This window comes from Cucurbita maxima, unplaced genomic scaffold (genome assembly GCF_002738345.1).
Source record: "Cucurbita maxima cultivar Rimu unplaced genomic scaffold, Cmax_1.0 Cma_Scf00014, whole genome shotgun sequence".
Taxonomy (NCBI): Eukaryota; Viridiplantae; Streptophyta; class Magnoliopsida; order Cucurbitales; family Cucurbitaceae; genus Cucurbita; species Cucurbita maxima.
The window spans coordinates 1,173,503-1,188,092 of NW_019272030.1; the positions used below are offsets into that span (position 1 = coordinate 1,173,503).

At 35.8% G+C, this 14,590-nt stretch overlaps 1 protein-coding gene and 1 pseudogene across 1 annotated transcript; one reads left to right on the plus strand and one right to left on the minus strand.

Moving 5' to 3' along the window:
- The window catches only part of LOC111489124, a 14,032-nt pseudogene extending 2,042 nt beyond the window's left edge, over nt 1–11,990 (minus strand).
- Nucleotides 11,991–13,146: 1,156 nt separating this feature from the next.
- LOC111489706 (glucosidase 2 subunit beta) lies at nt 13,147–14,053 on the plus strand. The gene has a single exon (XM_023138039.1). The coding sequence runs from the start codon at nt 13,162–13,164 to the stop codon at nt 13,783–13,785; it is 624 nt and encodes a 207-aa protein (XP_022993807.1). The 5' UTR covers nt 13,147–13,161; the 3' UTR covers nt 13,786–14,053.
- Nucleotides 14,054–14,590: the final 537 nt, after the last annotated feature.

Genomic DNA, 14,590 nt, shown 5'->3' on the forward strand with positions numbered 1-14,590 from the left:
CCCCCCCCCCCCCCCCCCCCCCAATTGTTTATCAATGAAAGGAAAGGGCACAATTTTCTAAGAAGCCACTAGTTTTCCTATGACTATCGGCAACCAAGTATAAAAAAGGTAAAGGTAGCTGAAAACACTTCTTTTGGTACCATACATTCCATGTTTATATAATCAAACCTGAGTTGTTTCATAAACCTATTTGCCTTTTCGTGGTTGGAATTGTGGTTCACAATTTATATAATCAAACCTAAGAAAGGACACATAGTCCTCACCACTTCCGGCCATGACAAAACATTCTCTCCTGATATTGTCTCAATTGATGGCTCTTCAAAAGCGCACTGTTTTGCTAATGGCAACATTGCTGACACTGCATAACCCCCCTCCCCCCAGCAACAGAGAGAGAGAGAGAAAGAAATGAGAGTTAAGTTTATGTATTGATTATTGAGCAACAACAATGGCAGTAACACAACACAAGGAACAAATGGAAGAAACAACTTCCTCCCTTTAGATATAGTATATGCCAAAGAAAATGTGTAATTTGTAAATGCACAAGTTCTATATGGATTATTATTTAAATCGTAATGAATAAACAGGTCTCCTGTGCTCTCTTAGTAGGAAAATAAAACGAAATCTATCAAAGAACAAAACAATAGATTCGGAATCATGTAGCAGAGGATAACGTTCTGAATTTAAATGCTCCCCTCTTTTTCATTACTATAACTGTTCTCTGTACCACTCACTACAGAGAAAAGTTGGGTTTTCCTCGTCCCTTTAACTGAAGTCAAACGATATCCAAGATAAATAAGGAAATAATAGCTCCAGTAGTTTATTTTTTCCTTCAATTTTTTACTAGAGAAAGATGCATTCCGCAAAACAAATAAAGAAACAAACAAACAAACAAAAAAACAACACACACAAAAAAAAAAAAAAAAGAAACAAACAAAACAAAAGAACGTCCTAGGGGCCACCTCCTCCCAAAGAAGAATAACTCCTAGTAAGTGTACTAGTTTATATCATTTTTATTTTACAAAGGATATTCATATTTGTGATGTGGCAGAAGTTGACCGATGCCTGCAACTGGAACATGCCATTGAACTAGTTTACGTCTGTCCATGAATTGCTCTTGTGGATGTGAATAAACATCAATTACTGTTAATTGGTCAGATTTTATGTGGCAAAAACCTAGTTATTGCATTTGTGTACTATTTGCACTTTTCTTGGGACTTTCTAAATGCCCATACAAGTCAATTGTTTTTAGGACATAAAATTAAACGGTAACAAAACCCAACCCAGCCAAACAAAAATGGGCTCTAATGCAAGAGAATGAGGCCAAACTCCTTGTTTTTTTTTTTTTTTAGTTTAAGTTACTAACGTTACTTTTATATTTTATTAGTTTGTTAGTTAGTTTCTTGGGATGTAATAGTCCTTTTCATTCTCTTGTAAGGCTATGAATGAAGGGTCTCCAACCTCGTCAATTGGCAAAGCGCCTCTCTTCCCATCTCTAAGGGTGGCGAAGGTGCAGGAAATCTCAAAGCCTAGAACATGGGCAGAAATGATATGCGGAGAAACATCATCACCTACAAATACCTCCCAATTAGGAATGGATCCCTACCCCAATAGGCTCCCATAAATTCTAAGTACCCTCAGGTCCAAATTTCGGGTTGCTGTAAAATGGCAATAAGGGTACAAGGTTGATGTTGGCAGGGGAGATAAGAGTCATTTTTTGGGAAGAGACTTAGCAAATCAATGATCCTCTTCAAATAGCTTTCCAAAGGAGTTTATAGGGTGGCTAATTCAAAAGATCTTCTCATGGCATACTGCTGGTCCGATTCTGCAAAGGCTGGTGAAAAATCATGTGCATACTCGAGGTGAAAGATTATGTGCATTTTCACTCGCAAAAAGTTGAGTGCATGCTGCAGGATAGAAAATGGACTGCTGAATCTTTCAGTCTTCCCCAGCTGGCACACTTTGTCCATAATAGATGTGAAGGATCAAATGCATTTATTTTCTTTAATCTCCTTTTTGAACTTTGTTGGCATGATCTCTTTAAACTCTTTAATCAGCTGGTGGTTCCTAAAAGTAGCTCAGCAGCTCTCTTCCACCTCATTTCAGGCACTTATTTTCCGGCCAAAGTTAAGGTTATTTGGTCTAATGCAATTTCCGCTCTTCAGCAGATTCTTTCCGTGACATTTTTTAAGATTTAAATTTTTTGCCCCTACTAAGTGCTCTCTTTCAAAAGATTCCTGTAACTATGTTTTATGTACTCTGATTAACTTACCACTACCATGAAGCTGTCGGATTTAGAGAGAAAATCTTCTCATTAATTCACAGATCCAATTGTTGAGGATTATCGGGAGTGAGTCCCACGTGGAAGATCATGGATTTATAAGTGAGGAATACTATCTCCATTGGTATGAGGCCTTTTGGGGAAGCCCAAAGCCAAGCCATGAGAGCTTATGCTCAAAGTGGACAATATCATACTATTGTGGAGAGTCGTGATTCCTAACATGGTATCAGAGCCTGATTGTGGTATTTGGGGTATTGTGAAAGTTTTGGCCTCATTGACCACTAGACGTGCTCACAATCGTGCTTATTTTCTTGAAAATCAATTTTCAAGAATTGTGTTTTTTTAGTTACATCCAGATTCATTATTACAAATGGCAGAATCATCTGGAATTAAATCAAGACGTGGATCGAGATTTTTGAGTTCCAATCTCGAAGTAGAGAAATTTGATGGAACCAATAATTTTGGTGTTTGACAAGGCGAAGTTAGCGATTTGATGGTCATGCAAGATCTTGATGCTTCTCTCCAAGAGGAGATGCTTGAAGACATGACATGACAGACGTCGAATGGACGAAATTAAATCAACAAGCTTGTGGAATTATTCGATCCTGTCTTGGCAAGGATCAGAAATATCCATTTAGGAAGGTTACCATGGCGAAAGAATTATGGGACAAGCTTGAGGCGAAATATATGGAGAAGAGTATGGAAAATAAACTTTATTTGGAGAAGAAACTCTTCCGTTTTGACTACAAGAAAGGTATCTCGATGGCTGAGCATTTGGATGATTTTAACAAAATCATCACTAATTTGCTCAATCTAGATGTTACAATTAATGACGAAGACAAGGCGTTGTTGCTGTTGAATTCTTTGTCGGAATCCTATGAGTTTTTAGTAACCACCCTACTACATGGACTAACTGATCTTGTTTTTGAAGATGTTTCAAATGCCTTAATGAAGAGGTGCGAAAGAAGGAAAAGGAGGCATATCAAGACTCTAGCACAAATGTTCTCACTGCTCGTGGAAGGACTTCTACTTGGAAAAAGAGCGAACGTGGAAAGTCCCAATCAAAGTCGAGAGGTAGATCTGATAATTGGAGAAAACTTGATAAAAATCAGTGTGCATATTGTCGACAGAAAGGCCATTGGAAGAAAGATTGCCTGATCTTAAAAGAGAAGGGGTCGAAGTCCAATGTGGTTAGAGATGACGACACTGATACAGATAATGCCTTGACGATCTCTTTATCAGTCAGCCAAACTAGTGAATGGATTCTTGATTCTAGGTGCTCCTATCATATGTGTCCCAACAGAGAGATGTTTTTGGACTTCAAAGAGTTCAATGGTGGAGTTGTCTATATGGGCAATGATAGTACTTGCAAGATGATGGGAATCGGCTCAGTACAAATCAAGATGTTTGATGGGGTTATACAAAAACTCAATGATGTGAGGTATGTCCCTGACTTGAAGAAAAATTTGATTTCTTGGCATTTTGGATGCGAGTGGTTATCGCATCATTTTGGAAGGAGGGAATTTGAAAGTAGCTCGTGGAGCTTTGGTGGAAATTAAAGGAACTAGAAGAGGTAGCATATACTACCTCAACGGAACCACAATAATTGGGCATGCTATTGTGGCAAGTTCGAAAGAACAAGACATTGAAATTATGGCACATAAGACTTGGGCATGCGGGTGAGAAGACACTTCAAACATTGGTGAACCAAGGAGTCCTTAAGGGTGCCACAACTGGTAAAATTGATTTATGTGAACATTGTATATTTGGTAAACAAAAAAATGTGAAGTTTGGTACAGCTATACACCAAACAAAGGGCATTTTGGATTATGTTCACACTGATGTATGGGGTCCCACGAAGAGTGTCTCATTGGGAGGAAAGAGGTGGTTTGTCACCTTTATTGATGACTACTCGAGGAGAGTTTGGATGTATCCCATGAGGCACAAAAACGAGGTTTTCCAAATCTTCCTAGAGTGGAAGAAAATGGTAGAGAATCAGACGGACAGGAAAATCAAAAAGTTGAGATCAGACAACGGTGGAGAATATACTTATGATCCATTCCTTAAAGTATGCCGAGATGAAGGGATTGTTCGACACTTCATTGTTCCTGGTAAGCCACAACAAAATGGAGTTGCTGAGAGAATGAACCAAACATTAATAGAGAAGGTTTGATGCATATTGTCTCAAGTAGGATTGAGTAAGGCATTTTGGGCTGAGGCTCTCAGTTATGCAGTTCACTTGGGTGAATCGTTTACCTGTTTCTGGAAATGGTGGGAAAACTCCGCTTGAGGTATGGTCGGGTACTCCTGTTAGTGATTATGATAAATTGCATGTGTATGGGTGTCCTGCTTATTATCATGTGATAGACTCAAAGTTGGATCCTAGAGAAAATAAAGCCAAGTTTATGGGCTTTAGCTAAGGCGTGAAGGGCTATAGGTTATGGTGTCCAGAAACAAGTAAGATTGTTAATAGTCGAGATGTGACATTCGATGAGTCTGGAATGTTTTTGCAGAAAATTGAAAATAATAACGAAGCATTGAAGCAGGTGGAGAAGGTGATGTTCTCTCCTAATATGGTTGCTCCTACTGAAGAACCGATTGCTCCACAAACTCCAATCAGTTAACTACCATCCATGAGCGGATACCAGAGAGTTATCGGCCAACACGATGTAATTGAAAGCTCGTCCACTCTTTCATCCGCGGATGCTACTTTTCGTACGGGAGGGAACCACTCAGATTGACTTCTATGGATGGGATTCATGTTCATTAGTTTCGTTTTCCGGGAGTACTTCTGTAAGCCTTGCACCTCTATTGAGTAATGCCTGAGTCGCTGCATCAAGGTCTGACCCAAATTGAGCAAAGGCGGCCACTTCGCGATCTCAATACATAAAACAGAAAATCATTCCTAACATTCACCTTCAGCATTAACTCTTCTCAGTTCTCGAAAGGGAGTGAGCCATGGGCATGGGGCACGAACTCAATCAACCGGTAGTAAATCCTACTCTCAGGTAACTAAATCTCAATGAAGACCGGTGCTTTAGGTTATGAAACTAAGGCCACTTAACTGACTTGATGATTATTTGGAATATACTTCCCTCCCATAGATCTCTTGGGAAATTGATGTCAAAATTTGCAATATTATTATTTGAATAAGGTTTTGTTGTAAAAAAAAAAAGGATTTATTACATTTTATTATCATAAATAAATGTATATTCGGATTAACCCATCCATAATTTGAAACAAATAGATAGATCCAAAATAAAAAAATTTTTCACAAAAAAAATAAATAAAACGATAAAAATACATAATAACAAGACATACAGCTCCTTCCCCTGAACCTGATGGAACTCCTTCCCCTAAACCCTCTTTCACTCCTCTCCCTATCGGTGGTCTCTCTCGTTGCTTCGCTCATTCGCCTTCACTCTATTCAGTAACATATGCAGCTTTCTCTTGCCCGAGAATCTAATCTAGTCTGAGTTGACCGGTAGAACGAAGCCCTTCAAAGCAGGCATGGAAGGTCAAACTGAACCTGAAGGAACGAGATTTAGGTAGATAATAACTCTGATGTCTTAGAACAGGAGGAGCAAAGCCTTGTAAATGAAAGAGTGGAGGAACCTGAGTCCATCGCCAGGAATAGACCACAAAGGGAAATTCGAAAACTTGCAAGGTTTGACGATACGATAGCATATGTTTTCCCTTTGATTGATGGAATTCCCAACAACTACAAAGATGCTATCCAGAGCTTGAATAGATTGCACTGGCAAGAGGCTGTGAATCAGGAGATAGCATCATTGGAGATAAATCAAACTTGGGATTTGGTACCACTTCCAAAAGGTAAGGAGGAAATTGGTTGTAAATGGGTTTTTGCAAAAAAAGAAGATTCTTCTGGTATACGTTATAAGGCTCGACTTGTAGCTAAAGGCTATGCACAAAAAGAAGGTATTGATTACAATGAAATTTTGTCACATGTGGTAAAACATTCTTCCATTCGAATTTTGTTGGCTTTGGTTGCTCAATTTAATCTTGAGCTTGTACAACTCGATGTAAAAACTGTTTTTTTGCATGAAGATTTGGAAGAAGAAATATATATGGAGCCGGTTGGTTTTTGAGTAGTTAGACAGCAACATTTGGTATGCAGATTGAAGAAATCTTTGTATGGGCTGAAGCAATCTCCTCACCAATGGTATAAAAAATTTGATCATTTCATGGTAGAGCATATGTATACTCATAGTCAATTTGATCATTGTGTGTATTATCGATGTCTTGATGATGGATCGTTTATCTATTTGCTCTTATATGTTGATGATATGTTAATTGCTTCAAAGAGACCGGTGGAGATTGATAAGCTCAAAGATCAGCTTTCTAAAACATTTGAAATGAAAGACAGGTAATGCAAAGAAAATACTTGGAATGGAGATAGAGCGAGATCGAAAAAAAGAACAGTCTAGTTGACTCAGTCTCAATATATCTACCCAAGGTATTGAAAAGATTTAGTTTGAATAATTCAACCAAACCCATTGGTACTCCACTTGCTCCTCATTTCAAGCTTAGTTCCATGTGTCCAAGTTCTGACGATGACAAAAGGTATATGGAGAATATTCCTTATACAAATGTTGTTGGTGCTTTAATGAATGCTATGGTATATACTCGACCTAATCTTTCACATGTAGTAAGCATGGTGAGTCGTTATATGCATAATCCTGGTAAAGAGCATTGACAGGCTGTTAAATGGATTCTTAGGTACATTCTTGGTACTATTGATGTGGTATTAAGTTTCAAAAACAAGAAATGTTTAATCTTGACAACCTTGTAGTTGGTTATGTGGATTCTAATTATGCTGGTGATTTGGATAAGCGACGATCTACTACGGGTTATTTATTTACTATGGCTGGTGGACCTGTTTGTTGGCGTTCAACATTGCAGTCTACTGTTGCATTGTTTACCACCGAAGCAAAGTATATGACAGTAATGGAACCTTTTAAAGAAGCTATTTGGATGCATGATTTGATCAATGACTTGGATATTTTGCAGGAACATATAGATGTGTTTTGTGATAGCCAGAGTGCTATTTGTTTGTCAAAAAATCAAGTCCATCATGCTCGTACTAAACATATTGATGTTCGTTTTCACTTTATTCGAGAAATTATTAGTGAATGGGACATTCGTTTATTAAAAATTGGAACTGCTGATATGTTGACAAAGGTGATCGCTTGTGAAAAATTCTGGCATTGTTTGGATTTTATCAACGTCGGAAGAGAGTAGTGTGTTAACATGGTAGCAACCAAATCAGTTATCAACTTGGAGATCTTATGACAAGGTGGAGATTGTTGTAAATTGTCATAAGATCTTATTCCTAATAGGACCGATTAGTCCTATTCTTTGGGACTTTAAGTTTCTTTCGGCTGATATTGTTAGGTTCTTTAGGGCTGATTAGTCCTATTCTTTGGTAAGTTTCTTTCTGCTGATACATGATTGTAGAGGCTATATAATGTCATGGTTAGAATGGCTGATGGTTCTTTAGGGCTGATTAGTCCTATTCTTTGGTAAGTTTCTTTCTGCTGATACATGATTGTAGAGGCTATATAATGTCATGGTTAGAATGGCTGATTAGTCCTATTCTTTGGTAAGTTTCTTTCTGCTGATACATGATTGTAAAGGCTATAGAATGTCATGGTTAGAATTAATAAAATAGCACTTGAGATCAAAAATATCTTAGGCTATATAATAAAATAGCACTTGATTTTGGAATTTTTAGGTTCAATAGCACTTGAGATCTTGGTGTCTCTTTGTGTAATTCCGTTCATTGGTGTTGTGAGTACATTTGTTCCGCTTTCGGCGCACAACAATGTTAGGAATCACGACTCTCCACAATGGTATGATATTATCCACTTTGAGTAGAAGCTCTCATGGCTTTGCTTTTGGTTTCCCCAAAAGGTCTCATACCAATGGAGATAGTATTCCTCACTTATAAACCCATGATCTTCCACTAAATTAACCAATGTGGGACTCACTCCCAATAATTCTCAACAATCCTCCCCTCGAACAAAGTACACTATAAGCCTCCTCTGAGGCTTATGGAGCTCTCGAATAGCCTCCCCTTAATCAAGCCTCGACTCCTTTCGCTGGAGCCTCGAACAAAGTACACCCTTTGTTCGACACTTTAGTCACTTTTGACTACACCTTCGAGACTCACAATTCTTTGTTCGATATTTGAGGATTCTATTGACATGGTTAAGTTTAGGACATGGCTCTGATACCACTTGTTGTGCGTCGAAAGCGGAACAAATGTACTCACAACACCAATGAGCGGAATTACACAAAGAGACACCAAGATATTTTTGATCTCAAGTGTTATTTTATTAATTCTAAGCATGACACTATATAGCCTTTACAATCATGGTTGAACCTAAAAATATCAGCAGAAAGAAACTTAAAGTCCCAAAAAATAGGACTAATCAGTCCTAAAGAACCTAAAAATATCAGCAGAAAAAAACTTAAAGTCTCAAAGAATAGAACTAATCAGTCCTAAATGACCCTTTACAACACCAATTACTTCCATATTCAACCTAAGTACAAATAATTCTAGATAAACAACTGAGATAGAGAAACAAAAAATCTAACTCACAACGACAAACAAGAGATCCAGCGGTACACATTTAAAAACAAGACAACAAATAACAAAAACTGAAATACATAGCTTCAGCAAGTACTTACTATCAATTCCATATACACTGCGCCAGAAATCAATTCTCTCACTGTATCTATCACTTTGAGTGACAGGTGCCATGTACAACTGTGAGCAAGATAGATAAAATCAAGACAGTATCTGTCAAGCATCTTCAGTTTTTAAACAAAGCACACGTATACGCACATACACACAAGCACAACATAAAACAAGCTCTGATTCCAAGTATCCAACTACCAAGCTCTGTCTAGGACCCAATTAAAATAGTTTACCTGCATTTTTCCAATAATTTTTTTTAGAAAGAACACATTTAGATACAGCATAGCTCACCCGCCTTGCACCGGTCTGAGCACAAAATATGGAGAGAATTCCAGTGCCACAGCCAACATCCATTACAACCTGTATGCAATTTAGTAAATAAACAGGAAACCAAGGACAGATCCAAATAGAATCCAGAAATGGACATATGGAGCAATACAAATGAAAGATCAGAGTCTTAACCCTGTTTTGATAGAGTTAAAAATAATGCACATTGAATTCAGAGTCAAAGACAACACATGCATGAAACATTGTGTAGCACAGAAAAACCATGGATTAGGTCAAAGAACTATGCAAACAAATTTACTAGTTGCAGATTGTTTTTCGTTGTAGGGTGGCTTCTAAATGAAAGAAATGTCCTGTCTGTTGCGAAGTGCTTCAATCTGTCTACTCTATATTAAAGCAGGGGAAGACCAAATACATCAATTTTTTCTGTGTTCTTATTTTATTTTTTTCATTTAAGAACCATCTCTCATTGAAGAAAATGAATGAAAAGAAAATATAAGGGCAGCACAAAAAGGAAAGCGTGAAACAAAAGGAGCCAAAAAACAAAAATACGAAACTTTCAAGTTGTTTAGCCAAAGGGACAAGCCTTTTGTGGTGTATTGTTCCAAGTTGTTCTTTGTAATTCTTCTTATATTGTAATTTTACCCAGTTGCGGACTTGGGGGCATTTTCATAATGTTTTGGTTCTCAAAAAAGGTCAAGTTTTTGTTTTTCATAATATGAAATTGCAATTTCCTGTACGTAAGAGGATTGTCTTCTCCTAAAGGAAGATGTCTTTTCTTTATCCACATGTAACTTCTCAATTATTGATGAAAAGTTCTATTTCTTTTATTTCAAAAGAAAAAGAGAAGGGGGAAAATGGATTGAAAAATATCAAATTAGAATACCATTTGGGTTTTTGTACTTTGAGCTTCAATTCATTTTAGTCCCCATGTGCTTTCAACAAATCTTAAGTTTAATCCTTTGAATTTAATGTTTATCAAAATTGATTAAGTAACAATAATAATTCATATAAGAATAGACACTATGTAAAGGGTTTCCAAAATTTGTGGAGAGAAGACTAATGAAGATTAAATGTTTTTAGAAAAATCAACAATAAACTAACGACAGGAACTATTTTAAGATTTATCAAAAGCACGTGGACTAAAATTAGACATTAGAAAGTAAAGCGACCAATGTGCTGGACTAAAATGATGTTTTAGCCAAGCTATTTCATTAAACCTATGAGAAAAAAAATAAATTTTAAAACTTTCAGAACAAAAACTATTACCTTGCCAGCAATAAAACTCTGATGTTGCATAATTGCCTCATTATAAGTTTCAGTCCGTATGCTATCCTGAAAATAGGAATTTCATAATAGCTATCAATGTAAAGAAAGAACAACACAATCTCAAGAGAATTTCTAAATTTGCGTGTGCGTTTTAGCTAATGTAATTCATTCATTCTAAATTATTAATATACATTCATAAGAAAAACTCAAAACATTTAGAATACTACTCTTGGATGCAGCCAAGAGTATAATGAAGATGTGGTTTTCGAGCGTTGGTCCATCTTCTAGTATGAAATAACCCATACACTATCACATCTTGAAGTTCTCCAATATTTCCAAGCTTCTTTCTTGTCAATTATGCTTCAGTGGGATTTCAAGAATATGACTGATATGGAAGCCTCACTTTACATGATGACTTTAGACGAATTTATTTGCTATTCTAATTTCTAAAGGGGTTGCAGTCAAAGTATATGCATATCTGAAACCATAACTCAAATTATTGAGGTGAGATTCCACATTAGTTGGAGAGAAGAACGAATCATTCCTTATAAGGGTGTGGAAACCTCTCCCTAACAGACGCGTTTTAAAATCATGAGGGGAAGCCCGGAAGGGAAAGCAAAATAAGAGGACAATATATGCTGGCATTGTGCTTGGGTCGTTACAATTGAATTCTTTTCTTTTCTTATTTTTATTAAGGAGAGCATTAAGAACAGATAAACAGAAAAGTGTCTCTTCCTTTTGGAAAATCTTGACAGCATTTATTCTTTTTCTAAACCAACATACTAAACTTGGGAAGCTCAGTCAACATAGTTCCATCACCATAAGTTCCTTCGTGGTGTTCTTATTGCCAGGGAGGACGTCTATTCTCAAGATTTTTTTTAAATGTAAAAGAGGCCTCCAAAAAGTGTAAGATCCTTTATAAAGTCGGTCTTTCTCCAAGGTCTTGATGCCAATTATGAAGTTTAGAAAAGATATCCTACATGCTGCCCGAACCTTGCCATCCCCAAAGTTTTAAGTGCTCCCAATACAGAACAAAGTTAATGCAGGAAATTGACATCGTCTAGAAAAGCGCATCAGTAAAATTCTCAATAATAAATAACAAGAAGCCGAAACGGACCTTGATCATTGCTTCGTGAACCCCAACGTGGGAGTAAGAACGGAAGTAGTCCATGTCAAATTCAGTACAAAGAGGTCCCTCTGCTTGCTTCGGCTGCTTGTTTCCGGAAACCGTCGCTCCGCCGCTATGGTAGGACCTTCTACCTCTTCTCCGGCGGGGCCGACCCTTCTGAACGGTTCCAGACCGTTTCTCGTAGTAGGAGCCACCCACGCCAGAGCCATTAAACGTGGCCGGAGTAGGGATACATTTTCCGGCTTCTTCACTCTGTGTGTAGTCTCCAGTCGAAGTTGGGAGTACAGTGGTGAATTAAGGCAACATTTTTGTTTTTCTTGCACTACACAAAGCGAAGAAGAAAGGGCGGGGATATCAGTGTTCTTACTGTTAGATATTATTTATTATTATTATTTTTAAATAATATTATTATGCCACTATAATTTACAAAATATTCATCAAATTTTAAAATTAATATTAGTATTATTTACTTTTATAAAAAAATAAATTAAATTTTATCCGCAAATAAAAATATTCTATCGATATTTTATAAATTATCTCCAAACTTTTACGATAAATATTTATATCTCAAACATTTCTATAAGTATTTTTTAAACATCAACAAACAAAAAAAATAGTATTTTTTTAATTAAATGTATTTTTTAAATTTCAAAAAAAAAATTAAAGGTATTTTTTAAATCCTTTAAAAAGTTAGGTATTTTTTAAACGTTAAATGTGTTTTTTAAAATATTATAAATAATTTATTAATTTAGTCAATTATATATGTAACAAATTTTGGATTTGTTAGACACAACGTGGTTTAATGATTAAAACATATATTTTTCGAGATTGACGATTTAATTTATCACTAAAAAATGTCACATCACTTAATTTTAAATTAAAATTTTATTTCGAAAAAACATTAATTTTAAAGCTAATATATTTATTTTTAACAAATAAATTAAAACGTGCATTTTCTTCATATTTACTCCTTAATTAAAAAAATATACTTTAATAAATAAATACATAAATTTAAACTCTATAAGATAATATTTATATCAACTCGAGCATAGATCAATAGATTAAGATCTATGTCATAAATGTCAAAGGTTTGAATCTCACCCGTCTTAAAATATTGTGCTGAATTCAATAAAAAAAAAAAAAAAAAAACTCAAATTTTGCATTAAGTCTGTACCTAGGTCCGCCACGTAGCCTACAATACGGTGATACTCGTGACACATTTCTAAACCTAATGTCGAATTTTATAAATTTTGAGCATATGATTAGAGTTACATTGTTTCTACTTTTTAGGTATATAATAATAATAACTATTATTATTTTCAACCATTTTTATAATTTATAATGGATTATTTTTTATAAATTAAATGCGAGTTTTAAAATTTATTGAAAAACTCAAATGGTACATATACCAAAATGTACTGAAATAAAAAATTTAAAAATTTAAAAGGTATATATATTTTTTTGGAAGCAATATCAATGGCGGAAACTGCTAAGGTCGACAGAAAGGATAGGAGGAGAAAAATGGATTTCAGAAAGATGGGAAGTGGCAATGAAGACGAACAAGTCGAGCAATTGCTGCAAGCTGCTCAGGATGATCTCATGCTGAAATTGAGCGTCGATTCACACATGTCGCGTGTATCCCCAAACTATCTCGATTCCGATCTCGATCGCCGATTTCAAGCCCTAAGATCGCGACCTTCCTCCGCCGCCGCTTGCCGCAATCCTCGCACTTCTCAGCCGCATCATCAATCCGATTCCTCGTCCCGGCCACCGCCGATTGAAAATCTTGTCGTCGATGGCGAATCTCAGTCGATTCTCGGTGACGATCTCGCTGCTAGATTCGCTGCTTTGAAGGCGTCTTTGCCTTCCTCGATTACTCCGCCTCCATCTTCGATACCTAACGATGTCGATAGCGACGACGAAGAGGATGAGGTTGAGAAGCTGATTCAGTGGGCCAAGGATGCCGTTCGTCTAGATCCTTCGCCTCCGTCTGAGGAAGACGACGAAGATGATGAAGACGATGACGACGAGGAGTTCAACAGTTCCGATGAAGATATCGACGATCGGAAAAAAGAGCGTCGGAAAAAGAAGGCCACATGAGCGTTAAACCTGCTGTTAGGGCATTCGATTTACAGATTCTGGGATTTTGGAAATTCATGATTCGCACATCGGATGCAGTTCAGACTTTGGTTGAACTAGATCGCGATAAGGTAAGGATCACCGGCATGGCGGCTGATCGCCCTTACAAAACACATTAGAACTTTCATCTTTAAGCTGCATTTTTTTCTTTTAAATCTCCATAAAAATCTGTGTTCCATCACATTTAATGCAGGTGAGAAATATGATCATTTATCAAATGTTTTTGAAATTTGATTTGATCAACCACAACTAATTTCAAACTTAAATTCATATATACTAAATCACTCTATTAAGAAAAACTACTATCATTCCATTTTTGTGAATTCCCATAATTTTTCTATTATATTTTTAAGTTATAGGTTAGTAGTTTAAACGAGACATTAATCATTTTAAAAAATAATAATTGTTTTCGTTCATAAGTATTTTTTAAATTTATTTTAAAATTCAGAAATCAATGAAATTTTGAACATTTAAATATGTTCAATGTACAAGGGATTTTTTTAATCCTTGTTTAAATAAAAAACTAATTTTGTCATTTTTTAAAGGAAATTTCAATGGCATTTTCAAAATTTCAAAATTTAACCATTATCCATATGTAAAATTTATTGTATTTAAATTCATATTTTTAAAAATTATGTTGGTGTAACTATGAAATATATTGATTTATTATAATTTTTCAAATAAATATTATATTAAAAATGAAAACGATAAAATAACTATCTTTTTAATTTTGTGTTAAAAATTTTACCAGTATTATAATAATTAG